Source organism: Colletotrichum lupini, chromosome 3 (assembly GCF_023278565.1).
Source record: "Colletotrichum lupini chromosome 3, complete sequence".
Taxonomy (NCBI): Eukaryota; Fungi; Ascomycota; class Sordariomycetes; order Glomerellales; family Glomerellaceae; genus Colletotrichum; species Colletotrichum lupini.
Window position 1 is genome coordinate 987878 of NC_064676.1, and position 26554 is coordinate 1014431.

General features: G+C 50.8%; 9 protein-coding genes and 1 non-coding gene across 10 annotated transcripts; 4 read left to right on the top strand and 6 right to left on the bottom strand.

Moving 5' to 3' along the window:
• Positions 1-1446: 1446 nt before the first annotated feature.
• Positions 1447-4006, top strand: CLUP02_05020 (alpha-L-fucosidase; the record flags this gene model as incomplete). Its single annotated transcript, XM_049284029.1, has 3 exons — positions 1447-1466; positions 1512-1644; positions 1718-4006. 3 exons carry the CDS (start codon positions 1447-1449, stop codon positions 4004-4006), a joined length of 2442 nt encoding a protein of 813 aa, XP_049141172.1.
• A 128-nt stretch (positions 4007-4134) lies between these two features.
• CLUP02_tRNA104 lies at positions 4135-4215 on the bottom strand. The gene has a single exon. It is a non-coding gene; the product is annotated as a tRNA-Gly (tRNA).
• A 494-nt stretch (positions 4216-4709) lies between these two features.
• CLUP02_05021 (uncharacterized protein) lies at positions 4710-6306 on the bottom strand (the record flags this gene model as incomplete). The annotated part of the gene is made up of 4 exons (XM_049284030.1): positions 4710-5093; positions 5236-5423; positions 5523-6033; positions 6229-6306. 4 exons carry the CDS (start codon positions 6304-6306, stop codon positions 4710-4712), a joined length of 1161 nt encoding a protein of 386 aa, XP_049141173.1.
• Positions 6307-7929: 1623 nt separating this feature from the next.
• On the bottom strand, positions 7930-9108 carry CLUP02_05022 (cutinase; the record flags this gene model as incomplete). The annotated part of the gene is made up of 3 exons (XM_049284031.1): positions 7930-8235; positions 8326-8405; positions 8766-9108. The coding sequence occupies 3 exons, from the start codon at positions 9106-9108 to the stop codon at positions 7930-7932; spliced, it is 729 nt and encodes a 242-aa protein (XP_049141174.1).
• A 1163-nt stretch (positions 9109-10271) lies between these two features.
• Positions 10272-11819, bottom strand: CLUP02_05023 (uncharacterized protein; the record flags this gene model as incomplete). Its single annotated transcript, XM_049284032.1, has 1 exon — positions 10272-11819. The coding sequence occupies one exon, from the start codon at positions 11817-11819 to the stop codon at positions 10272-10274; it is 1548 nt and encodes a 515-aa protein (XP_049141175.1).
• Positions 11820-13180: 1361 nt separating this feature from the next.
• Positions 13181-14000, top strand: CLUP02_05024 (elongation factor 1-gamma; the record flags this gene model as incomplete). The annotated part of the gene is made up of 3 exons (XM_049284033.1): positions 13181-13387; positions 13485-13772; positions 13845-14000. The coding sequence occupies 3 exons, from the start codon at positions 13181-13183 to the stop codon at positions 13998-14000; spliced, it is 651 nt and encodes a 216-aa protein (XP_049141176.1).
• A 124-nt stretch (positions 14001-14124) lies between these two features.
• On the bottom strand, positions 14125-16639 carry CLUP02_05025 (uncharacterized protein; the record flags this gene model as incomplete). The annotated part of the gene is made up of 9 exons (XM_049284034.1): positions 14125-14591; positions 14658-14985; positions 15025-15341; positions 15403-15745; positions 15804-16061; positions 16122-16284; positions 16375-16408; positions 16475-16509; positions 16581-16639. 9 exons carry the CDS (start codon positions 16637-16639, stop codon positions 14125-14127), a joined length of 2004 nt encoding a protein of 667 aa, XP_049141177.1.
• A 1014-nt stretch (positions 16640-17653) lies between these two features.
• Positions 17654-19057, top strand: CLUP02_05026 (uncharacterized protein; the record flags this gene model as incomplete). The annotated part of the gene is made up of 4 exons (XM_049284035.1): positions 17654-17699; positions 17766-18016; positions 18318-18651; positions 18717-19057. The coding sequence occupies 4 exons, from the start codon at positions 17654-17656 to the stop codon at positions 19055-19057; spliced, it is 972 nt and encodes a 323-aa protein (XP_049141178.1).
• Positions 19058-20175: 1118 nt separating this feature from the next.
• On the top strand, positions 20176-22413 carry CLUP02_05027 (MFS pantothenate transporter; the record flags this gene model as incomplete). The annotated part of the gene is made up of 7 exons (XM_049284036.1): positions 20176-20284; positions 20341-20350; positions 20418-20537; positions 20613-20872; positions 21840-22038; positions 22108-22132; positions 22204-22413. The coding sequence occupies 7 exons, from the start codon at positions 20176-20178 to the stop codon at positions 22411-22413; spliced, it is 933 nt and encodes a 310-aa protein (XP_049141179.1).
• A 179-nt stretch (positions 22414-22592) lies between these two features.
• Positions 22593-26261, bottom strand: CLUP02_05028 (uncharacterized protein; the record flags this gene model as incomplete). Its single annotated transcript, XM_049284037.1, has 3 exons — positions 22593-23479; positions 23538-23690; positions 24416-26261. The coding sequence occupies 3 exons, from the start codon at positions 26259-26261 to the stop codon at positions 22593-22595; spliced, it is 2886 nt and encodes a 961-aa protein (XP_049141180.1).
• Between the last annotated feature and the right edge of the window lie 293 nt (positions 26262-26554).

Here is a 26554-nt window from a genome sequence, read left to right on the forward strand (position 1 = left end):
CAAAAAGTGGCTTCCATCAAACATGATCGCCGTCTCCAGTTTTCGACTCAAAGGAAGGGCTCACGTTCTCTGGCACTGAATCCCCCAATTACCCCGTTGCGCCTCTTGTAGAAGAAGAAACACTAAACCTCGGCTCGCCTGTCAAATGTTGGAAATTTGTTTTCCAAATACTCATTCACAGCCATCTCTCATCCCTTCTTACCGTTTCCGGCTGAGAATGCCAAGCCGAACATCAGCCAACACGGACAATGCTAAACAAGCGCGAGACCGAGATTCGCAGCACCTGTGGGCGATGGCTGTCAAGTGTCAACTGCTTTCATCTAAGGTACATGCTAAGCCAAGGGCTATGTGCGGATTGGCCGCGAAACATTCATCAAATCATATAGCTCGGGTACATGTAAGGTGAATATCTCGTTCAAAAATCTCAAATAACAGACACAGCATAAATCTACGATGAGTCGGAGTGAATGAAAGTCTTAGGTTAGATGGTGATGACGTGAACTTTGGTACCCCACGAAATGTCAGTTTTGCCCCTGCGTCACGTCACGCAATTCAGATACCATGCACTCAAAGCCATGATTGTCTGTGAACACGAAGATTTAACTCTGAGAAGATGACATATCTATGAAGTAGTGGATGCGTCCAGGCGGTGGGCCACTGCTTTCATTGACTTTGGCTCATGCCTATCTGATGTCTCTCACTCAATAGGTGTCTTCGCTTACAGTGCACTGGCGTTGGTGCGATAAGCCTTGGCATGTCTGTGAAATATGTCAAGAAGCAAAGGCTAAATAAATTGCAGAATGAAGGCTACTGATCCAATGGAAGTGAGACCCATCTTCACCAATTACATGTTTGCCTATCGATGAGTAAGCACCTATGAGTATGAGTGTCATTTGTGGAAAACAACAGTTGGAGTGAACATAACCGCGTATGAAAAGTGAAAGTCACTGAACGGAACCATTTCAAGTGCCTTGTTATCGAAGAATGAGTTCAGCGCATGGGATTCGCGATCGACGAGAGACGTGAAAATAATGCTTGTGGCCTGCCATTCTGCTGCCTGTATGATTGACAAAAGACAGTATTTCCAAATGCAAGCCGGCATCGGCATCATGGCTAATGAACCGCGATAGCGTTCCTTGCAGAACAGCCCCATTGATACGAAGCTCAACGTGGAAATCCCTGCTTCGATGACGTCCGGGGAAGTGGTGCTATCTCCATTCTCCAATGTTTGTTAGTCTTATCAGCGGCGCCCCTCACTACCCGGCAACCCCAACTGTGCCAACTTCTCCCCGAATGTTGATGGTAACATGAATAGTGGACTTTCATTTTGGAGAATGTAACCGTTCCATTCGGAGTCGAACTGCAGCGACATGCTGGATGAACTGAATTGAGGGGGAAATCGTCCCACTAGGGGATGGATCGCCAGAGTCCCCCGCTACCGAGCTGATGGCAGCCGTTAAGAATGGGTGAGCTTCCTCGGCTGCTGGTTGAGATGTGTTGTCGCGATCCAGTCTAGGCAGAGCAATTGAGCTTCACAAAGTTGCGCTTGTCAAGATGAAGGGATTCAGCAGCTTTAATGCTCTCTCGGCGCTGTATTTCAGCAGTCTTGCGCTCGGAGCGGTGACCAATTCGACTTCCTCTGGTGTAAGTAGCTCTGGATAGCTCGGTAGCTTGACGTGGCTGCGCAATTGAGCGCGATCGCTGAAATCTTTCGCAGAACTCCGTCGCTCTCGACCTGACCCCCCTCTTCAACAACAAAGCATTCGGTACTCAACCTGGAGAGGCCTCATTCGATGCCCTCAACCAATCCTTTCCCGAGCCGACCGTGGGCCCGGACTTTGTCTCAACCGACACGGGCATCCAGTACAGCTTCCCGGGCTATACCGGCCCCACGGACCCCGACAACCTCATCTGCACCGGTCAAAAGATCTCGGTCCCGCAGAACGGCTCCTACTTCTCCGCCTCATTCCTCGTCGCGGGAGACGTTGAAGGCGCCACAGTCAGCGGGAACGTGTCTTTCAACTACGCCGATAATACCACATCTGAGTACGAGCTTCGCACGCTCAACTGGTTCAGCTTCCTGACCATCAACCGCGGAGAGATCATCTTCCCTAGTCGGTACACGGCCAACGGTTCCGATTTCAACACCTCGCACATCTTTGAACGGACCACTGCGCTGCCGCCTGGAAAGAAGCTTACCTCAATCATTCTGCCGGACAAGAATAACGCGACCGAAGGTCGCCTCCACGTCTTCGCTATTACCCTGTGGCAGCAAACCCCGGATGTGGCGGTTCAGTCGGTGAGACCGACGCAGAAGTGGATCGGTAACGGAACGCAGGTTGTGGAAGTCACTGTCAACAATGCCGGGTCAAAGTGCGTCTCTGGCGACGGCCTCAAGATTACGCTTACTGGAGATGGGTTCATCACTACGAGCCCTGGGCACTTGAAGCGATTGTGCCCGGGAGACCAAAAAGTTGTTGTCGTCGGAACCAATGGCGCATCGGCCGGTCCTGTGAACATTGCTGTCCACGTGGACGACGGCAGTGTCCGAAAGCAGACCCCTTTTGCCGACGTTGAGATTGGCTTGACCGAATGGACTGCCGACGGCGAGAGTCTGTCCAAGCATGAAAGCCCAGAATGGTTCGATGATGCTAAGTATGGCATCTTCATCCACTGGGGCCCGTATTCCGTCACAGGTTGGGGCAATTCGACACCGTACGAGAGCTACGCCGAGTGGTTCTGGTGGTACTCTACCCACCACCCCGAAGGCGATCGTTCCAACTTCTACCAATACCGCCTTGACACCTACGGCCCCGATTGGGCTTACGATGATACCTTCCCAGAGTTCAACGCGTCCAAGTTCGATGCTAAGGAATGGGTTGACCTCTTCGCCGACGCCGGCGCCAAGTACTTTGTCCTCACGACAAAGCACCACGACGGCTTCGCCCTCTTCGATGCCGGAGCGACTTCCAACCGCTCATCAATCCACTACGGTCCCAAACGTGATCTGCTGAAGGAGCTCTTCGACGCTGCGAAGACCTACCAGCCCGAATTGAAGCGGGGTACCTACTTCTCGCTCCCCGAGTGGTTCAACCCAGACTTTGGCCCCTATGGCTTCGTCCAGTTCCCCACGCCATCAGCTGTCTCCTGGCCCGGTGTGCTAGCCTCCAACCCATACACTGGGGAGCTTGAGCCCTACACCGGCCGCGTTCCCGTCAACGACTTCATCACCGACCTTATGGTGCCTCAAATGGAGACCCTTGCCTACGACTACGGCACGGACATCATGTGGTGCGACTGCGGCGCCGCCAACGGCACGCAAGACTTCGCGGCGACGTGGTGGAATAAGGCCCGCGCCGAGGGCCGTCAGGTCGCCATCAACTCCCGCTGCGGCATTCCAGAGGCGGCTGACTTTGACACCCCCGAGTACCAGACCTTTGCGTCCGCGCAACGACGCAAGTGGGAGAGCAACCGCGGCATGGACCCCTACAGCTACGGATACAACCGCGCGACGAAGCCCGAGGAGTACATGAATGCCACTACGATCGTGTACTCTCTCGTTGACATGGTATCCAAGAACGGCAACTTCTTGTTAGACATTGGTCCCAAGGCAGATGGTACTATCGTTCAGGCTGAGATGGATAACCTGCGTGAGGCGGGCAAGTGGATCAAGGCCCATGAGGAGGCCATCTTCAACACCACGTACTGGTTTGTGCAGAGTGAGATTGTTGGTGGTCCGGATGTGAGGTTCACCCAGACGGATGAGGCTTTCTACACAGTCTTCTTGGAAGAGCCGACCGTGGTTGACGGCTGGGTTTCTATCGAGGCACCAATTCCCGTCGTTGAAGGAGATTCGATTAGTCTTCTCAGCGTCGAAGGTGCTGAGGACCTCGAGTGGGAGATTAGCGGGTCAGGAGTGAGCACCGAGTTAAAGATCAAGGTGGAAGAGGCTCTTATTGAGGCCGAACAGTTCGGCTGGGTTTTCAAGGTTCTTTACGCAGCATGATTCATGGATGGCAATAGGTCAACGCCAGGCCCCGCCCATCGGCAATAAAGATGATTGAAAGCAGGAAAATGCAAATGACACACCCTCGAGACAAAACCTGTAATATAACTGGCACGAGCAAAAGTGGATGCGTCGAGGGGGAATCGAACCCCCGGCTCCCCGACGCTGCTGGATGGCAACGGAGAATTTTACCACTAAACCATCGACGCTTGATTTTTTGAGAGGCTTGCTAGCCCAAGGCCCCAGCAATTCCCTGCGCGGACCCAGGCAAGGGCCGAGGGAGGTAGCCGGGGGTGGGTGACGGCTCGCATTCGCGCCTGCGGCAGTAGGCCTGGAAAGGGGGATCTATCGTAGCGAGAGACATATCCAAAAGCCATCGTTCTGCGTAAGGAGCGACAGCCGGACACTAAACATGCCGGAAGTCTTGCCCGTTGACATCGAGTGTGGATATCGCGCAGCAAAGAGGTGTTTAGTCGGCCCAGCGGTAACAACAGCGACCTCAGGGCTAAGATTGGAATCGAAAGTTTTGAAAAATTGAGTAGCGTTGAGTGAAACTACTTACTAGGTTCCTCATAGATAAAGTCGAGAGGGCGGAAAATTTGGTTGCAAAGCGATAAATTTTGCTAATTAATTGGTTCAATTTTGTGTTGATATCCAAATTCGAGTCTTATTGATCGAGAGGCTGCTCCTCCACAACTTTTGACTATCTCGGAACCCGTTCTCCAGTGAGAATGCAATCAAATGGATATTTATCATCGCTGTTATCATCCCATTCGCTATCATCAACATTACAGAGCACCGGCATCTCCTTAGCCAAGATTCTGGCAGACTTCTTCTTCACCCCAGGCGCGCTGATGATGGCCTTATAAAGATCAACTAACTCGTCACTGACGTTGACCGCATTATGGTAAGCCTTGGTATGCTGCAAGACGGCCTCGGACATGAAGGAGAGGAAATTTGTGGGGGTCTCGGCTGGAGGGGTACCGTTGAAAGGGCTGCCTTCGATCGGGATGTATGTGAAGCCGGACGACTTGGCGCGATCTTTTGACTTCTGTACGAGGCCTTGAATTTTTGTAAGAAACTTTCCCTGTAGAGGACCGTATATTGACACAATCTTGTCAATATTGCGATCCTGGGTGTCGTCCGTTGACCAAGCGTTCGGAACGATGTCAAGGGTATTGTAAAAGTCCGCGTTCCACAATTGATAATTACCCGCCTGGGCCGCTCACTTTCGATAGCTTGGAGTAGGCATCGCTAAAAAGCTGTTCGCCTGGTGTGGCTCCCGCGGAAGGAAGAGCGAGGATGTCACCCGCAATATCAGCCACGCCCGGGACCAGATTGTTTGCCTTGGTTGCCAGGGACAGGTAGGGCGAAAGGGCTCCCCCGAGGCTGTGGCCGGTGAAGATGACGCGGAACTCTCACGGGCTCTTCTTGAGATTGGTGAGATAATTCAAGAGATTTGTGCCAGCTCCCGGGTTCTCGCTCGGCGACGCATGTGTTGCGACTGCCCAAGCACCGAAGGTCGTTCCCCAGGCACCGTAGGGAATGTCGCGGAAAGGAGGATTCTGGACCCCGACAGGCTTATCTGCGGAGCCGGTTGTAAAGTTTTTGGTATAGGCGTTGAAGTCTACCACCTTATCGACTCCAAAATCCTCGAATTCCCAATCTTCAGTCGAAAATACAGTGGTACCAGCAATCGCCACGACGTATGTGTCGAACCTGGTTCCGTCAGGATACTCGACGTTGGGCGCCTTCATCACCATCCAGCAGTTATTCAAGCCTTCATACCATTTCGAGGTCTCCGACTTCCATACTCGGGGACCCCAGGTGATATCCCACCCGTACTGGCTCAGGTGCTTCTTGACCATGCGCTTGGCTGCGATGTTCATAGCCTCCTGGAGAACAGATTCGGGGCCCACGATGGAGCCTGCTAGGTTGGCAGTCAAAGATTGCAGATGGATCTGCTGGAAAAGATTTAGCGTAGACATGGTGGGATAAAACAGAATTAGGAAGATCTTCAGTAGAGGCTGTGATGTTGGTGTTGGCTTGGATTGAGACCCTTGTGATAGAGTAGGCAGCTTGAAGATTGGCGACAGCGGTATTTATCTTTCTAATGTCCACTGATCACTCTCTCGGTGATATATGATCTGCAGCCTTTGGAACAGTCGATGGCACTGAATGGGACTGATTCAGTCGGAGCTGAAATTACATGCCACACTCACTGATGCCGCATCCGGAGAAGCTGAGCTCCATGAGCTGACTGCTAGACACTTGCCGTTTGATGGATGGGCCGAGACCATAGGAATAAGTGCACTTAAGTGATCAGCCCTAGAGAGTTTCGATTTACTCATATTTCAGCTCTTGCATGACAAGCGAGACATCACGCGACGCCTGATGTTCGTTTTTAGCGAATCGAGATCAGGTTCGAGTTTTGCACGATGGCCAACAGACACAGCTGGAGACGTGGATGCATGTAGTGCAAAATAGTACACGTGAATACTTACCTACTTTACCCTAGAACACACTCCCTAAGAATTGGAGATCCTCGTTTATCCTGACTCTCCCCTCAAAGGTCCAGCCCACGAGGGGTTTAAGACAGCCGGACGGGAAGGCCCGGTAGTCGGCTTCCGGCCCGTCTTAGAGACCCAGCTTTGGAATGGAGGGCTGGCCACCATGGAATGTCAAGAGATGTGATCCACAGCAAAGGCGAGGTGAGCGGATTGCTGCGAGTTGTTACCGAGTCTGATTGGACTTGACACGAGCTGCGGTCCCAAGAACATTGATCTTGCTTGTAGCTAAGTTGAGAGACTATTCTCAGCCGCACGTGGAGGGTATTCGAACTTTTAATAGCTCGCTGCAAACGGGATTGTCGGACTAGTGCTCGGCAGCGGACTATGCTTAACACAGAATCAGCGTCTGCGAGACGGTTGCATGCATGGCTTCTGAAGCCACAGAGTACTGAATGGCGGCCCGATTTGTGATGTGGCTGTCTGTCACCGTTCACAACTTACAGTATCCTTCCTCGGCAGTAGCTCGACTAAACTGTCCATGAGAAATTTATAATTGTAGCCAGATGCCAACATTCTGTGTTACTTACCTACCTGTAGCCTGGCTAGAGAGAGAATAACCAAGCGATCTCTGCGCATTTGTGACTCGAGAAGTTGTCCGAGAATTTGAATGTGACAACCAAGTCGAAAGTCCACTACTTAGGTATCCCGCTGAATCTGGTTGAGAGGGAACAGAGCCAATGATTACTGTTGAACCGTTCTAAGGCGCCCCAATCTTGCGTGGCCTGGGATCATCGACCAACGATAGCGTAACTTTTGGGTGAAGTCAATTCTTTGAGCACTCGACATGGTGAGAATGGTCCTGATTTGACTTCACGGCGAAAGCCGAGAGCATCTTGCAAGACGTTCCTCATTAAGTATTGTGTGGTCCATGCATTGTCGTCAAAGTCAAACCTAGATTTCAAAGTAAAGTGAACGGCTTGCAGAGACGACGGGAGCGACTTGGAATGCTCTAGCTCGATTTTCTACGTATTGTGTCGCTTCGAGATGGCCATGTCACGTGCGTGAGGGTGGAACATATCAAGTTACTTGGAGCGATACTAGCTTAGGAGAGATTAAGCTATTGGTGTCGAGCCCATGATGAGGCTGTTGTAAAAGGTTACGAGGACTACTAAAGTCTGGACCCTACAGTGCCGTCGGTCCGACGCCAACGGACCGAGTGAATAATGGAGTTCATCCTCGGGTGTGGAGTTTTGTGATGATGTAGATACCGGTGGGATGAAAGTCTTAGGGAGCCCAAGAAGGGATGTTCAAATCATAGCAGTCATTATTGAATAATTACAAAGCCGGTGAATCGCCACCATAGCCAATGAAATTACATCCAGCATGCTTTTCCAAACATGCAAGCTTCTTCTCTTACAAGATGAAAGCCGCCAGCATAGATAAACCAGCCAGGGACATCAGCAGGCCCGGAGCGGAGTCGGCAGCTCCGGATCCCGGAACCGTGGTGGGGGTGGCAGTCGGCGATGAACCGTTGGATGACTTGGACGCGTTGTACTGTGCCCAGATGAACTCAACTGCATCGTCGGTGTAGTTGGCAAAGTATGAACCGTGAACGGCGGTGTTGTTACCGAGATCGCAGTAGATATCTCCCGTGTCGCAGTACGACTCGATCTTGGACGCGTATGCCTCGCACTTGGTCACATTCTCACGGGGGAAGAGCTAGAGACGAACGAGTCAGCAACTCCAATGTTGCACTATGAGACGTAGGGGCTTGATTCCGCCACCACGTTTCGCCAAGGTGGAACTTACTCCATTGCGCTTGCTCGTGCCCTTGTTCCAGCTTGCGCTGACGTTGTGGGTTGGGTCTCCGAAGAGAATCACGGCGATGACTGAAGATGTGTAAGCTTCGCGATCGTGTCAACGGAAAGTGACTGGGTGGGCAGCTACTAACCACTTTGGTCGACGACGGATGCGGGAACGGGCGCCGTCTGATTGAACTCAATGTTGAGAGCCTCGCCCTCGTCCTCGTCGACGCTGCCGCACAGAGTATCACCTGTCACTTGCGCACCCTAAAGTTTCATGCAAGTCAGCGGGAGAAAACAAAAGTAAATTTTCCAGCAGCCGTCCGATTTTCTCGCCCAATTGCCACCCTCCTTTCCGGCGCTCTGGTAAAATGGGAGATCACGTCGTCCCATGGAAGTGGGCTGGCGTTGATGCAGATGGCTGCGCGATATCGAAATCTTCAGTACGGCGTGAGCTTACCTGAGAGTATCCCAACAGCGCAACCTTGGAGTTCGGGCACCGTGCGTTGTACGAGGTCAACGCGGCGTTCAAAGCCACGGCGCCGGCTGCGACGGAGGTCGAGTAGTTGTCAAACGTCGCCGGGTAGTCGAGCGGCGCGATCTGGGACCCGGGAATGGCTGCGAAAGTGCCATTGGCGACGCTGCCGATTCTGCCGGATCCGGGAGCTTCGTTGCTGCCGCGGGCCACGATGATGTACACGCCGGTCGCGCAGGTGCTCGTTGCGTTTTGCGCCGTGGCGGCGGTGGCGGCGAGAATGCCGGTGAGGGCGGTGCTAGTCTTAACTCTCATTTTGGGTGGCGTCAACTCTCGGATCTATCGTACTGGAAGGATCAAGAGAGATATTCGGGGATGAAAGACTCGAAGAAGAGGCTTAAAAGGGCAGAGCAAGAGGCGGATGCGGAACGACCGGGGAGAACAAAGGTTCGTTGTCCAACGTCAGCGCCCAAGGAAAGCTCGGGGGAAACGGAGAGGTATTTATCAAGACTTGCATGACGTCGCATACTCACCGAGACCCCTTCGGCCAAGCAAACTAGAATGATATCCGCACTGAGACCTGCTCCCGCAGCTGCGGAAAGCTGTCGATGGGAAACCCACTTGGCCAAAACAGTTCCCCATTGCCGTGCTTTCTTAGTCGCAACAGGCTCGGAGACTCATCAGTGGGCTGGGGGGAAAGCTAGCCTCCAGAAAACTACCTAATGCATATCGAGGTGTTCGGATCGTCAGGGGTCATCCCAGACCGCTCTCCGATGACGAATCACCTGAGTGCCATGGCCAACAGACAGCCATCGATAGCCCTCTCTACTTCACACATGTTCGGCCCGTAGTGAGATAGTACACGTGTAGACCAGGACACTGGCTTCGAAGAGCTGCCGCGCGGGGTTAGGATTGACAGGATGTAGCCTGCTGCGCGAGAAGGTGACCGTAAATGGCACATCTGGGTAGGCGAGCTAGACACATATTCAATGAGGGGTTCCTCATGAAGATCCAACAAACCTCGGCATTGGATCCAAATCAAGCATCGCGTTCAAATACCCCAGGTCTCCCTCCGGGTCTCTGGTCCCCTTTGGCGCGTATCAAGCTCCATTATTGGGTCCGCTTAGGTCCGGGTTACCCGGCGAGGTTGGGGGCTCACCAACTCGGGGTTGGAGGTTGGAGCCTGCGGACTTTTGAGTGCGGGGAAGAGATGCGCTTTGCCCGGTTTGTTGGCTCTCTCCGATTCTTTGCATTGCGACTTTAAATTGCGGACGAACCGAGGGGCGTCAGCTGCTGCGGATTATTGATATTATTCATATCGGAAGCATAAGAGTAAATACAACGTTGAATGTTTCTTTCCTTTCTCCCACATTACCTATTCCCATCCCCTGACTTTGGCTATTTACAGTTTCAGAAACTTCAATACATCTTCCTGTTTCGGCGCACTTTAAACAAGAGGCTCGAGACTTAAACACCAACTAAGCATTGGTAAACGATGAAACTGTCACAAAGCCACCCAATGCTTTTGTCGCGTAGTTGAAGATGCCATATCGATAGCCCATGAAGAACTCCCAATCGTTGTACAGCGTGAATGACGCGCCCACAGTCTCGAAAGTCTGGCCGTCGACGCTGTAGCTGAAGACAGTGTTGCCAGGCCCGCCAGGACGAATGTCAGCCACCATTCTGAGGTAGACGTCTCTCGCGTCTCCCAATGGCCTGCGCTCAACAACTGCCCCTGTCGAGTTCGTGGTCCAGTCGGTGTTCATGGTCAGACCTCCAACGGTGACGATGGAATACACATCCCCTTCACGTTCGATGCCGATCCAAGAGGACTTATCGCGCAACGCTGCGAGTCCAACGCGGTCCCCGTCGGCCATGTGCGCAACGTTAAGGTGGACGGTGCCGGTTCCAATCGGTCCTCGAATTCTGTGGGTCAGGGTGTTGCGAGCCGAGTACAGGTCCGATGTCACAGTGACGGTGCGGAGTGTGATTCCGTTGTTGACCTCGATGCCACTGACATCGGGATTGTGATTCCATTCCCACTCGGGGCGGAGGGATGTGCCGGCAAACTCATCGGTGCGTAGAGCGCTCGGCACATCCGCCCGGGGAAGCGGGTACTCGTAGTCTCCCCAAGCACCGTTGACGGTCACGAGCGACGGGAAACCATCATCTCCCCAAGTGATGGGAGCCAGCACGGGAGAGCGGCCGCCGGGATAGATGTCCGTGAAGCCCATGTAGTACCAATCTCCGTTCTGGGTGTCCACGAGACTGCCCTGGTGCGGCGACCCGGCATTCGGAACCGAACTAAGTGCGATTCTGTCCGCGAGAACCTTGACTTCGTATGGACCCCACGGGCTGGATGACTTGAGCACGAATTGTCCGTCAGGCGGTCTCGTCAGGAAGATGTAGTAGTTTCCGTCTCGCTTGTACATCCGCGCACCCTCCAGAGCACCAATATCGCTGGGCGTCTGGAATGCCGTCTCTCGTCGAGTCTCCGAAAGTCCGTCGGCAGAGAGTTGCGCAACAGAAATCGCGGTGTTTCCATAGGCCACGTACGGAGTATCGTCATCGTCAAACAACAAGCCAACATCGTAGTAGCACGTGTCAATGGTGCCGGCTTTGGTCCAGGGCCCAGCAGGGTCAGGTGATGTGTAGACGTAGGTCTTTGAGAACTCTACGCAGGCTACAAAGTACCAGAGACCGTTGCTTGCCCGGTGTCGAAGAGAAGATGCCCAGATACCCTTGACATAGGCATTCTTGCCATCCGCCAAGTCGTATTGCGAGTTCCAGTCGAGGATCGGAACCGAGTGGCTGACGTACTCCCAGTTGACCAAGTCTTTAGAGCGTAGAATGGGCGCACCGGGGGAGTAGTGCATGGTGGATGCGGTCAAGTAGTAGGTGTCGCCGACACGGTGAACCTCATTGTCGGCGAGGTCTTCCCATATGACCGGGTTGGTGAAGGTCTCTGCCACGATAGGGGCTGCCAAAGCAGCTATCGTGACAAGTGAGCGCAGCCAGGATCTCATCGCGTGGACGTCTTGATAGGCTCAATGTGTGATTTTGTAGGCTGGGGTGTCCTTGACTACTGAAATGAACGATTAGTTGAGGGATGCCAGTTCGGTTTTATCATTTTCATCACAAACGCAAAATGGGTTCTCGGCCATCTCGGATCTCTTTCACTCGGTACGAGGACATCATGAAATCCAGTTTCAAGTACCTCATTGGGCCGTAAGATCTTGACTGTCGATATACAGCCCAAGGAGATTGCGCTCCAGCTACGGTGCTTCATTATTTTTCTTCCGGCAGTTGCATGACTGCGGATGATGCGAAAGGGTGGCATCAGTTCAGCCGATGACCCCAGATTTTCATCTTGCATTCGGCCAACTGCATGGCTAGCTAAACCCCACAGACTCGGCCGGTCGGATGGCAGACACGCTCCAACCATTACCTCTCGGTTCGCAAGCCAAGGTTGTATTTTCAGCTCCGAACCGGCAGCATTCATTTTGCAGCGACAACTGATGCTACAGTAGTGGTCCCACGGATGACTGCCGCATCCGCGCCTATCAGCGGTCACATCATGACATGGAAGTCTTTCCCGCATCTCGGGAACGTTTTGCGTGCTCGGGAGACTAACGAATTTCGACGTTCGTGTAACCTGTTTGATTGATGCTTTTGGTGGACTTATTTAGCCATTTGACGAAGTTTGGATGAATGAAGAAGCCGCGAATTTCAAAGACATTTTGTTCCAGCCCCTTCATTTCGAATCCCGACTGTAGACTACTCTGGCATTATTCGAGTGAGCACTGTACTTTTTTCCTTTTTCTTTTTTTGTAGGGTTGGCATTGCATTTCTCATCATCTAGGTTTTCTCTTATCCGCTGCCAGATATCGACAATACAACACTATACACTTTTACAAGTAATGGTAATGAATGACATATTTTTCCGACTTTGTTTTCCTTTTGTTCGCTATGAATAGGTTGAGATTAAATACCTAAGAAGTTAGAGAAAGACTGGAGGCGGGTGTGCTGCATCTGTGCTTCTAACAGTCGATGGGATACTCGCTGTGTGACTGAACTGTGCAATTTCAGAGACAGAACCAGCGCAAGCAGAGATTTGCGTAGATCCAGCTGACGTCTCGAACAATGAGTTGTCAAGGTAATCTTTGAATGTAGGAGGAGCATTTGTTGCGGGAGGGACCTCCACCTTTGTGGTGGAGCTCCTCCCTATGACGATAATCATCAGCGACAATATGCAGGATGCATTATGTAGGGGACAGGACCTCCTGCCCGGTAAAGTACAGCTATAAGTTCAGTCCAGATTCGAGCAGCAAAATTCCTCCCTACGTTTGTTTATTCTCCATTCAGACAAGCTACCACAAGCAGCAAGATGTCTTTCGGCAAGCTCTACACGTATCCCAAAGCGCCTCGATCTACGATGGTGCTCTTCGTTGCCAAGTATAATAAACTCGACGTCGAAATTTGCAACGCATTCCCGATCAAAGTATACCCGGAAAAGGGCGGCGTCGGTGAAGAATATCTCTCCAAGTTCCACACTGGAAAAGTCCCCGCGCTGGAGACCGCCGATGGCTTTACTGTCTACGAAAGCAACGCAGTTGCATAGTTCCGTAAGTGCCAAGCTTATTTGAAACGATAGGCTCGGTAAAACTCACAGTACAACAGTGGCAAAGCAGGATCCAAACACAAAGCTGTGTGGATCTGGATTGAAGGAGGAGACAACTGTCCTTCGGTGGGCATCATTCACGAACTATGAGCTCCTGCCACCCATTATGGCATGGATAGGACCCATCATCGGACGGGCACCTAGCAGTCCTGAGATTCTCAAGACTTGTGAGGAGGCCTGTGAGGTGACCATTCGTGCCATCGAGAAGGAGATCACAGGGAAGAATTATCTCGTTGGAGATACGTTGACGCTTGCCGACCTCTTCGTCGTTTCTGGTCTCGCAAGAGGCTACCAATATGTGAGGACCTGTCTAACAAGAAACCCAAGTTCCCTAAATACAGTATCCGAAAAGTTACTGACTGTCTCTAAGGTCTTTACCAAAAGCTGGGCGGAAAAGCATCCTGTGGTACACGAGTATTATATGCACGTCCGTAACGACAAAGATGGAATATTCGATAGCATACTCGGATCTAACATCATTCGTGACGAGCCTGGTGGTACTTATCCTGACTATGATGGCCTTTGAGCCTGGGAAAGCTTATTACCTCCAGAGATCATAGCATTATCGGAACTTGAGAGGAGATTCGGAGAAATTCTGCAAGATTCAAAGGAGTCTGTATACTTTGAGATAGACTACACACTGCGCACTCTTACTCAGGCTCATGTCTGCTTTCATTAAATACAGCGACGATCCATTTGCTTGGTGGCCACACATCCCTTGCCAAAAAGGTTGCCTCCATCCATGCTAAGTATCTAGACTCGGCATCATCTACCGCCGCTGTTGGGTTCCACTGGCCTCTCTGATTTGCAGACTCTGGGCTTATGGCAGCTAGTATGCCAGTAAGAACAACTCGAGCAGACATGGAGTAGATGCTTTGTGTTTGGATGTTGGACGAGGCCGTGCTGGTCTGTAGGCTAACAGCCATTAGACGTAATATGCGCCAGCCCAGCAGACAGGCCTTGTATCCGATCATTGTGATGAAGGGATCTTCGATTATTTTGGGGGTGAATTCAGGTTGTAACTGAAAGTTGATATCGATGGGTCTAGTGTCGCGAGAAAGAAGCACAAGAATGCTCTCCAGGCTACTAGCAACACGGATGACTGAGACAGTGTGAGCTGGTGTCTTGTCTCATGTGAAGTCTTCGCATGAGTGACAATATGAAGAAGGACTCATATACATACCATCTCTATCTTCGTACACATCTCGATGCTGTTTCACTCGAGGTTTACCAAGTTCCCAGCAAGTTGAAACAGCAGATGGAAGACTATACTCAACGATGCCGCTCGTGAGTAGTGCCTCTTGGTGGGTTAGATTCATTGCAGCATAATGCCACACGATCCAGACATTGCTCCATAGGCTAGACTCCACAGACTCGGAATCATCCAAAAAGCTGCTGAGGGGGCATGTTCTAGGAAATGATGGCTTGCGCATGATATCCGACAAGGCGTTCAGAGCTTGCATGATCGAGGTCCGACTAGCTTCTGAGATGATTGACAAGTTGTTCTTGGACTCACCACACCGCACATTGTTGTATAAAAACGAGCTTACCAAGGTAAGGTCACGAATCATCATCAAAATTTGCGTTATGAGCATGAGACATGCGAAAGATGAGTGCCAGAGTAATCGCAGAGGCCGGTCTTGCGGGTTGGGATTCATCAAGTACATGAGACTTGCATACAGATCGCCGTGCGCCGGGCGTGGGTCGCCATTGGCTTCATAGTCGTCTTCTTCGTTGAATGACCCTTCTTGAGAGACTATGAGGGCTTGCCAGGTTTCGGCTGTGGCAGCTTGCCATGTGTCGTCTTGACACGGAAGTTCGTATTTCAATTCGAGAGCTGCGAGCAGCGGACGTATGTTACAACAGACTGAGAGTTGAGCATCAAGGTAGTATAGACAGTAAACTACCCTGAGACCTCAAATGTCAACGTTTTACTTCAGTTGATGCCAGGTTTTCGCGCTGGTACCGCGCTGGTAGGTGGCCATACCGCTTTCTTGACTCGTTGTACATGGCAACTCGCCAGGCGTGCTCGGTCACGGTCATTGAAGAAGCTACCGAAGGTTCGTTCGGGCTGGAGATTTCGTCTACGCCCAGAGCTATTTTGTCTTGAAGCATCTGGTACTGTCGGACAGCATCAATAAGCTTCCTGTGGATCTTGAGAGCCGTTGAGAACCGGCCATCGTCGCAGCTGTAGAATGCATAGTATTCGAAGAGCAGGTAGGCTTGCATGACCCACAACTCTCTGAATCTTACCCGCCGGCTCTCGAGAACCTATAAATCATTCTACCGCTCAACATTTGTACGAAGTCATTCTTGTATGCTCACTTACGTATAGGTCCAGAGACTTCAGGCCCGAAGAGAACAATGTAGCGCTTATCTCCTGGTCTGAACCTTGAGCTTGATAAATAGCCCCAAGGCAAACAATCGCTTGTATCAACGGCTCCTGAGCCGTATCAAGGTCGAATGTTGGCTTGTGTAGAAGCGGGAACGTGGGCTGAAAACGATCGAAGTAAGCTGATACAAATTGAGGAAGTTTGAACAACCATGAAATGCCTCGTGATGCGGAAATTTGTGAAATCGATATTGACTGAGCCATTGACAAAATTTAGATTGAAAATCTGTCGGGTTTGATGAACGGAGCACCTACACCTTCGCCGTTTGAACGATCAGTTAAGCAGTTCGCATCCGCTGGTCTGTTTGTTTCTTTTGTTGGTTCGTCGGCTGGCGCAGCATGACTGGCGACATGGATTGTCTCGTCATTGCGATCGGGGTTTGCGTGGTATCTTCTCACGTGGCGTTTTCTCAAATCACTAACACAAGTCAACTCAGACTCTATCAAAATTTTGATGTAGTTTGATGTTCTAGAAATAGTGCCTACCTTCTGGAGAAGCTGACTTCACACTGTGGACATGGGAATGGCCTCAGATTTGAACGCTGATGTACTGAGTCCGTCAGCCTGGCTCGTCTCTAGACATCAAGAGTTTTTTATTTAATCAGTACCTGATGCCGTATGACGATTCAAGTTCTCCTGCTGACTGTCAATCTTTTGTGTTGGGGGCTATCGCTCAACGGGAGAATCACCTGTCGGGTGAATCGACTTGAGCACGCAGGACATTGGAATGGCTTGTCGGTTGATCTGGGAGACATTTTCACACTAGGCGTCATGACGATAATAATGTTTCAAGGTTGGCACTGTAAATATGTTTCTGGATTCACTCTTGATTGCCAAGTAAAGATGTATTCCACGAGGCTTCAATATTCACTGTCGACGATGTCTCACAGCAGTCGTGCAAGCACTGAAGATCGATGGGCATCCCATGATAATAGAGTCAACGTGATAGGACAATCGTCTTCTCCGCAAATTGTGGGTTTACTATTCTTATCGTTCCCAGTTGCATGCTTGTTCATTGCCCAGTGCGGCCGCATCGGACAAAATGTCCCAAGTCTTGAACTTAAAAGATCTACCATGGTAACCATCTCAATGCCGATCCCTCGTTTTGAAAGATTCTATACAGCATGACGAAGTCTGAAAGGCTTCAGATTTGCTCAAGGCAGATGAGATAAGAAGAAAGGAGCTGGCTGGAGCTCACCGAGGAGGAGCCCCGACCAAGGTCGCAGGTGACGGCCTGATAAGCGTCAATGCCGGACTCGAATGTCTGGGGAAGAGGTGCCCCACTTGGGAGGAGCTCCTCTCACCCACCACCATCTCCTTTACCCCACGAAGATACGATGCAACCTCGGGAATCATGACAAACCCGGGCTGTGCGCTCCTCTAGAATGAGTTGAGAGGACTGATTGGAGGACGATTGAGAGGTTGAGGCGATTGGGCTCGCTAGAAGACATGTTGAGAGGACTCGGAGGAGGAACACGCTCAAGGAGCACCTGTTGCCACGCGTGTAGATTAACGATCTACGGTTCGGCGCTGGCATTTAGGACATTGACGGGGGTAAGAGTCGCTCTGATAGGTCATGCAGTAAGAGTGCGCTTATGTGGTAACTCCTTTCACAGAAATGCGACTCACAATATAATAACAGGCAGTGAAGATCCAGTCCGATTGCTCAAGTAATTAAAGGCCATCAACTTTCCAAAAAGCCACATACGGAAAAAGTCCTCTTTTACACCTTCAGCTGTATCAAACCCTATCATCAGAGGCTATCCGTTTCAACCAGTGTAGAGACTATGTCCCTTCCTCCATTTACACCCGCTCCACCCACCGAGGAGAAGTGTAGGTCTTACCTTCCAAGGTCGGATCAATGCATCAACCTTAATTAGCTGACTATAACATGCAAAGTGGACTATGTCAAACTCGTGAACCTCGACCTGTCCAAATTTGACACACAAATCGGCCGACAGGAACTTGCAAAGGATCTCTATGAAGCTGCGACTGGTTACGGCTTTCTCACTTTGAGCAATCATGGCATTTCCGATGAAGTTTACGCTCACCAAATGCAGATAGCAAACGCCATGATGACCCTCTCGGCGGAAGAGAAGGCGCCTTATGAAGGTATTTACAGCTACTTTATCGGTCTAAGATACAAGAATGTAAGCATTGACACTGCGCGATAGTAACTCCCGAGGAAGATGCACGGGGACTATATGTTGGGTACAAACCTGCTGGTCCCCTGGGGCGTAAGGGAGGCTTTCCTAAACAGCTGGATCATTACAACATTCTGGTTCACGACCCGCTAGACCGTCCCCATCCTGAGGTTATGCGACCGTATTTGCAGGAGACACAGGAAGTGATGCAATTCATTCGAACCAACATCCTCAGAAAACTGCTGAATTTGGTAAGCTCGCCCCTTAGCTCCCGGATATGGCTCAGACTAATCATTATGGCACCCAGGTTGCTATCATCTTGGAGGTCCCTGAAGAGGTAATGCAGTCAACGCATGCACCCGGGGGTTCCAAGACCGAGTACATCAGATACATGATGTGCGAGCCGCGATCGAAGGAAGAAAGCGAGAAGTACCGCGATATCTTCCTCTCGGGGCACACTGATCTGGGGACATGGACTTTTCTATTTTCGCAACCCATAGCGGCACTTCAAGTTCTCGACCACAATGATGGGAAGTATCGCTGGGTCGAGCACCAGCCTCATGGTCTGGTCGTTAACTTCGGCGATGCCCTCGCTCGACTGACGGGAGGCCTGTTTAAGGCCACTATCCATAGAGTTGTCCGTACGTGATGGCTTGCTGCAGAGATCGATGAGTCACCCGAGCAATTACTAACTCTTTATGTGCAGAGCCTCCCGAGGATCAACGCCATCTTCGTCGCATTGGAGTCATCTACTTTTCACGTCCGGCTGACGAGCGAGAACTCGTGCCTATCGAAGGCTCCCCTCTCCTTCAGCGACTTGGTCGTGATAAGCCTATTGATGAGCAGGTATTCTGTATGGCGGATTTCCTGGACGCTCGGAAACATGGGTTCAAGCGTTATGAGTATGATCTTGATCGTCCGCGAGACACTCAAAAACACGCCGACTTCTTCGCTGGCGAATATCCTGATCCCGAAGGCCATCAGAGTCTGGGCAAATTCGACAACGTTCCTCGGGAGGTTTATGTACCCTCTTTGAAGGCTAGCTAGGCTCTAGAACCAGGACATTTCAGACAACAGCTGGAAATGATGAATTTATCATGCCGAATCAGCAGAAAACGACTGATTGCGTAGCGTTGACCACAAGGTCCCTCGGTTGGGTTTATGCCATTGTACCCTAGTTCACACGCAGGTAACGCTTCCTAAATTCCTAAAGAAACCGAGTTACGTAGTACCCTCACCATGCTATTAGACTCGAGACAAAATGCTATGAAAGTCTCATACATCCTATGGCGTCAATACATCCATCTCTAGCCTTTTTTCATTCCTGGTCTGTTCCAGATCATTCATGGGGGAATGCAAGCATAAATCACTGGCAGAAAAGAAACCAAGGATGATTAGGCGCGTTCAACTGGAATCGACCACACTCTCATTCATTGTCAGCCTGATAACCGAGTTAATGATAACCCTGAGTGGTTTTGGGCTACCTACCTGGAACACACAGCGCGGTGTAAGATATGTTGATATCACCTTGCGTCAATATTGTGTCGAGATCGACGGGAGGAGCTCCTCCAAGAGGGTGATCCACTCACCCATCTCAACACACGGTCTTGGCTTCCAGCCTCGCACATGCACGTAACGATGGCACTGGGGGGGTTGAAATAGCCCGCTTATCGTAGAGTCAGCAACAACAGTCGGACAGCTTGGCATTAGCGCATGTTCGAAATGAAAGTGTGGCGGCCTAGTTCTCTATCTACCTTACCTTATGGACGAGATACTTCAAGACTTCCAAGCTTTTTTGCCTTACTCACTCTGGGTAATTGGTATTTGGCAAGTAGTATCTCTCAAGACCCCCAAGTTTTGCTGAGCCCTGATAACGGAAGTTTCTTAAGGGGGCGGGGCACCATCCTCTTATCCCTTAGCCAAGCATGCTTTCCCATATTCAGGGACGAGGCGTCTTGGAGTAGCAGATAAGCCAATAACGGCGACTTCATCTAGATGACAGTGCACCAAAGGCAGTTGGACATAAGAAGAGCTCTCCAACCTTTCCTTCATAAGCGCCCATCAGCTGTCGAGTGCGCATGAATCCCAGCCCTTGCCCAGCACCTATTAGTTCTTTGTTTCACTTCTCGCATTACCAGCGGAAGCAAGATACTTCGATAGCTACAATGGGGTTCTTCTCATCATTGAGAAAGCACTTCAAGGGTGCTTCAACTCCATTGGAGAGGAAACTTGTTCTCAAGTTGGACTTCTTCATTCTTACTTTCTGCTGTTTAGGTATGTTCATGCCCGTCAACCTCTATGGTGTGATTGCCGTTTCTAACGTTGAACAGCATATTTCATGTGAGTCAATGGCTCAACAACATTCAATGTTAATAACAGAGGTGCTGACGAATGCGACTCGGATCAGGAATTATCTCGACAGAGCCAGCATAACCCAAGCATATGTTTCTGGAATGCGAGAGGACTTGGGCTTCAAAGGTGCTCAACTGACTGTCGTAACGACTCTTTATGCGACAGCGTATCTCATGTGAGTTCTCGGAGCCCTGCAAGACGCACCAGATATTGGGGACCGAATTACTGACCTCTCATTGCCACTCCATAGAGGCATTGTCCCCAACAATTTGCTCTTGACTTATTTTAAGCCTCGAAACTTCTTCCCCTTTATGATCACAACCTGGGCAGGAATTACTATGCTAAACGCGGTGGCGAAGACTCCGCAGCACCTCATGGCTATCCGAATCTTCCAAGGGTACTTTGAATCATGCATCTTCGCCGGAACCCAGTACATTCTGGGATCATGGTATACTAAGAAGGAGCTTGGCCAGCGCACAGGATTCTTCACCGCCAGTGGTCTAGCTGGTGGTATGTTTGGTGGCTTCCTCCAAAGCAGCGCTTATACCCATACAAACAAATCAAATATGAGGTTCATATTTGATTGTTTGGCTGATTTCTCGCGCCATATTCGATTGTTTGACTTATTTAACCAATATTTGATTAATTTGATTGAATTTTCTATAGCCCATTTAGAGGAGGAAATAGTGCAGCAGATTCTGCGCCGGAGGCGCGGAATTTTTTAGGGTGGGTCCACTTTAATTCCGGAGGTCCGGTGTTCGAATCCGGGTCCGGGCGGCCCCTTTTTTACCGTATTTTCTCAGTATATTATTAGTATATTCGGGCCCACCCTTAGATTCTAGATTTGATCAAATATACCAAATATACGGGCTGGAATATTTGATTATTTAACTTGCTGAAATTCCTATATTTGACTGTTTGTTTGACTTATTTGTTTGATTGATTTGAATGGGTATGTGCGCTGCTCCAAAGTGGCATCCATTCGTCTATGAATGGCCTCCATGGTCTGCCAGGTTGGAAATGGCTGTTCATTGTGAGTTCAGGACTAATGCCTATGTCTGTCTATCGAGATTTCTTGCTGACTGCGCCCAGATTTCTGGCATCATCACGCTGCCCGTCGCTGTGTACGGATACTTCTTCTTCCCCGATACACCTCATACGACCACGGCATTCTACCTAAGCCAAGAAGAAATCGCTCTTGCAAGAGAGCGGGTGCCGATTCACGAGGTTGACAAGACGGAGAGTATTCTCTCCAAGTCTTTTCTATCTAGAGTAGTACACTCCTGGTACTTCTATGCCTTTTGTTTCCTGTGGATTTTAGGCAATTGCTCCGAATCGCAGTCCAATCAGTCGCTTCTCAACCTCTATATGCAGGCTCATCCAACAGAGAAGTACAATCTCTACCATCGCAACAACTACCCCACCGGTGTACAGGCCATGGGCGTGACGAGCACGCTGTTGTGGGCCACATAAACAGATATTTGGGGTAGGCGGTGGCTGTCGGGATACTACGTCTCCTTCACGGCTATTGCTAATGCCGCAATCATTCTCGCGCCAACTTCGACGGCAGCCAAATTTGGGGCCTACTACTGGGCTGGCTCGATCTATTGCATCCAAGCCACTTTCTTTGCGTGGGCCAATGACTCGATGCGAAATGAATCACCGAGACTACGATCGTGCGTTATTGCATGCATGAACGCGGCTGGCAACTGCTTCCAAGCTTGGTGGCCACTAATTTTCTACAGAGCCGATGACGCTCCAGAGTTCAAGGTGTGTAGAAAGAGCTGTCCTTCGTCGAGACCGGAGACTTGACCCTCAGGATCATGCTGACAGTACGATAGAAAGGAATGATTGTCATGATTGCTGTAGGAACGACCATGGCGATTTGGGTCACCGTTCTTATTCTAGTCGAAAAGCGGCGAGCCAAGACGGAGCTTCAAGTCATCGAGGCTGTTGTGGAAGAGCAAAGTCTGGGGTCAGAAGGGCCTACGAAGCTTGACTCTGCTAAGTTGGATAACCAAGTTTCCGATGTTAAACCGACTTTACACTGAGGAGATGTACTGGCCCCCAATATTATGCGCATTATGAGTTGTGACGTCTTGACATGGCACAGATATCATTGCATGAACCGCGAGTATCGAGCCAAGAGGTGCCAACATTAGGTAGCCGAGGTATCACATTACAATTTATTACTCTCAAAGTATACTCTTTATCGGAACTTCTTCCAACTTCAAGCCTCAACAGTATTCTTGCTCACAACGCCCCTGGCAAATTCTCCGAATGTGATATGCTGCTCTGAATCAACCTCCTCGCCGAGATTCGGCTGAGTAAACACCGCCAGAGTGTTCCTCGCAACCCGTCCATTACTCATAGAAGGTCTCACGCCTCTCACAAAGTGCGGCACTGCCTTGAACTTGCCCTTTGTGATCCGTTCGAGTGCCTCGCCAGTCTGGAAAGCAATGCAATCTCTAGGAATCTTCACCTGCACAGTGTCCCCTGTCCTAGACTTGATGTAAAGTCCAGCCAGAGGATCAGGGCTTCCTGCCATTTCCTCGAGCGCAGATAGTCCTGCGGTGTCTTTCGCGTGTGAAACTGAATCCGACGGCGTCTTGTGCTCATCGACGAACATTGCGGATGTCAAGGCTGTCAGAACCGAGTGATCGAGGTGCACGCCGCACCAGTCGTCCTCATTATCACTCGAGCCCTCCTGAGATTGAGGGTAATAGTGCAGCAATCTGGCCTTAGTGGTGTTGCTCGTGCTGACAACGTGCTCGACGTAGCCCTTCGTGTACCCCTCGATTTCCCGCTCAGCATATTGATCGCACGCACGTGCAACAAGAACAGCTGTGTCAATCAATAGCCTGCACAGGTCCTCTAAGCTGCGTTTGAATCCTGGGAGAACCTGTTCTTCGGGCCATATGTTTGGTGACAGATATTCCGGGAAATTCTCGGCCGAGAAGTCAGGTGTTGGCCTCGCGGCATCTAATGTTGGATCCGTGTAGAAGGCGCAGTTGGCGTAAAAAGAGCCTTTGAAAGTGTCTACTTGTCCGTCTTTGAGTTGTTCCTTTCCCAGCGACCAGCCTGTCAGATACTTGGCAGCGGGGTTCTCGACCTTGTCTGCATGCCATTGTTAATTACCGTACGTTTCAACTCAACGGAAGGGTTAACTAATCACCAAGCTCGGCTTTCGGCAAGTTTCCAAGATACGAGGCATATGAAAGTGCTTGACGTCTCAGCTCGGGAAACTCTGGTGGAACATTCTTGACAACCAGAATCCCTAGAGAATCCGGTCCGAAAGCCTCGACAAGTTTCTCAAAAGGCACGTTTCCTGTAGCTAATGTCAGCCGTGAAGAACGGACTAAAAGGAGAGGCATTTTGAAATACCATTTTGCAAGTCAGCCAGCGATACCACAACTGGCTGAGCGATTACTGGGGCACTCATGACAAAAGTTATGGGATTGCGAAAAATGATCAAAGATGGCAATATTTTGCAGCCGATGAATCTAGGAGGGATGGAGAAGGGCGAGGCTGCCGAAGGGTGCCTCCGCGGACTGTATCCTGTCTTAAATGTATGGCTTTCTGACCCCTATTATTGTGTAACACAATAGAATAAGTTGGAACAACCTTTATGGTGTATCTAAGGTCTTCATCGTCTCATTGGGTGATTCTTACGAATCTCAGAGGGTTGGACCAGACTAAGTGGAGTGGAGGTGCTGGGACATCTGTAGAACCACTTGCCACATTTGGCTTGTCAACCTTCCTGGGTCTCGCCCGATTGGCTAATATATACGAGGCTAGCCTATCAAATAAGAGCGTCCGACTTCAACTCAGGAGGAACCGAGCCTATTGGTTGTGACTGGCTGGTATTTACGATTCTCAAATACTTTCTACTTATACGGGCCGAGGTGCTATTGTCACGAATACCACTTTTCTTTTGTTCAGCATGAGATTTATGGTTGACTGTTGGACACGTCTTTTTTTTTTTCTCGTAAGGTGATCATGAAAACCAGGACGCTGTCCTATTTCACGAGTCTTCTACGACTACCGGTCCCAGCAAGTGGTATTTCTCACATCCGCTCGCCTTACAGATCTTTGATCGTACATTAGATGTCGGTCGCAACTTCGTCAGAACAGGCTTGCCATCTTGCCCCGGTGCTAGCCTCTGGTAGACCTTATGGATCCTCTGCGTTTCTGGCACAGTCACATCCTTTAACCAAAACCATCTCGATTCCGGGGGAACGAATCCTTTCGCGTCACGGCCAGTCTCCTCAAGCAGCAAGGCTCCCAGGATCCCGTCCATGTTTGACACCACATCCCAAGCGACCATCGACGGGGGTATCTCATGCAGTGCCTGCAATGCCGTCATGCGGATGTCGTGATTTCTGCAGGCGCGCACAACAGTGCACAGTGGTAAAATGAGGCCCTGCCCCAGCAACACAGACGTCGGGCGGGGCTGTGACACGCAGTCACGATATAATTCAACGCAAAGCATCGTCAGATCTCTGAATTCGTTTTCGAATGCATCGTAGGCCACTTCGGTTGGGTCTAAGCAGCAAGTGAGTGTGATGTGGAGAAGGAGCCAGTGAATTTGAGCGATTCTCAGGCCCTTCTTGGTCGCGATATCTACTGTCGGACTCTCGGCATAGTATTGGATGACGGATCTCCATTGTTGTAGTTGTGAAAGGAAGTTTTGCTGGTGGATGGTGAGGTGACGGAGCATGTCCATGGAAATGCCCTCAGCAGTGACATCGGTAGAGTTGCTGATGAAGCTGACGGCGAAAGTGAAGAACCTGCCCCACGAAATGAAGAATTTCGAGATTGGTTCATGCTGAGGATTATGGACGTCAGATCCGGGATCAATCTTGAAAGGGTGCGCGTGATGGCGGCGAGGCTGAAGCGATTGTGAGAGCTGGCTCATGGCCGCTATGCACGGGAGCACATGCTCCATGTCGTTGAATTCGGAGTCACGATACTTCTCCTCACTATCGGGATCGCTTTCAAACATTGTGATCGAGTCCCTCAGTGCCCCTAGGCATGAGTTGAGGAGCATTTCGGCCGTCCTTGGTTCACCCTGGAGCAGCTCGTACACGACCAGTAGTAGAGTCGTGACAACTACTGTGGTCGGTGATGATGCCGTTATTAACTCCATTCGTTCTCTTAGAGACTTGACTGCCTTGAGATGATGTCGCAACGCGACCTCACGATGTTCGGTTACAGCGTAGCCATCCGAGGTAGGTGGTAACGCTTTTCTTCTAGGCGTGCTTGGTCTCGCATCCTGAGGGGTGGAGCGAATAAGCGCACCGACAGCTAGGATCGAGTGGTGAATACAGTCATCTTGCAGACCTTCACCGACGACTAGATATGACCAGTTGGGACTAGTGTAGTAACCTGCCAGGTTGGTGGAAACCTGATGTCGAAAGTAATCGTAGTAAACGCCGTCCTTGTGATAGATCTTGGGTAGGCTCGAGAGCGATCTAGGAATCTGAGGCGACAAGATCATCTCGGATTTGCTGCTGCTGTTGCCGCTGCAAACGTCGGCGGCCTCGGCTGAAGCGGACCGAGGGGCGATGAGCTGCGGCGTATTCCGGCGGACCACATTCTGGTTTGTCCGTTTCCTCCGGCGGTCGATGCGGTCCACGTAGCCTTCGCAGACTACTCCGACCTTCTCACAACGGAAACATGTGGGCTTGCGCTCGTCGCATTTTACATGGCGAGTCTTGCAGGTGGCACAGCCGGTACGCGCCTTCGGTCCACCCGCCCTGCGCCGTTTGGTCTCCTCCGTCGGGGAGGCCCGGTCGCTGTTGCAGACGGACTCGGGCGACGGCGGTGCCTCGAGCGGCTTAGGGAGGATCCAGGGACCGATTTTGGAGGCCAGGTCTGGGCCGAGGAGATTCTCCATTGTTTTTCTCTCCCCTCTCTCACTCTTGGGTGCGGCTTTTTGGTTTAGGATTGGCTGACCGGACGAGAAAGTGGTGCGATTCTTTGGCGCCCATATGAGTAAAAGAAAAGGAGTTCAAGGAGTTTAGAGATGGGCTGCTCAAGCCTTGAGCCGCTCGGGAAGATTGGCCCTGGCCTGGGGGATAAATGCAACGGTGAGTTGGGAAAAACCACCGTCTCCACCATGCCCCCGGATTGCGGGGTTCTCGCATTACAACGAATGCAACATTATTCGCGCGTTTTCTTATCAGAGTC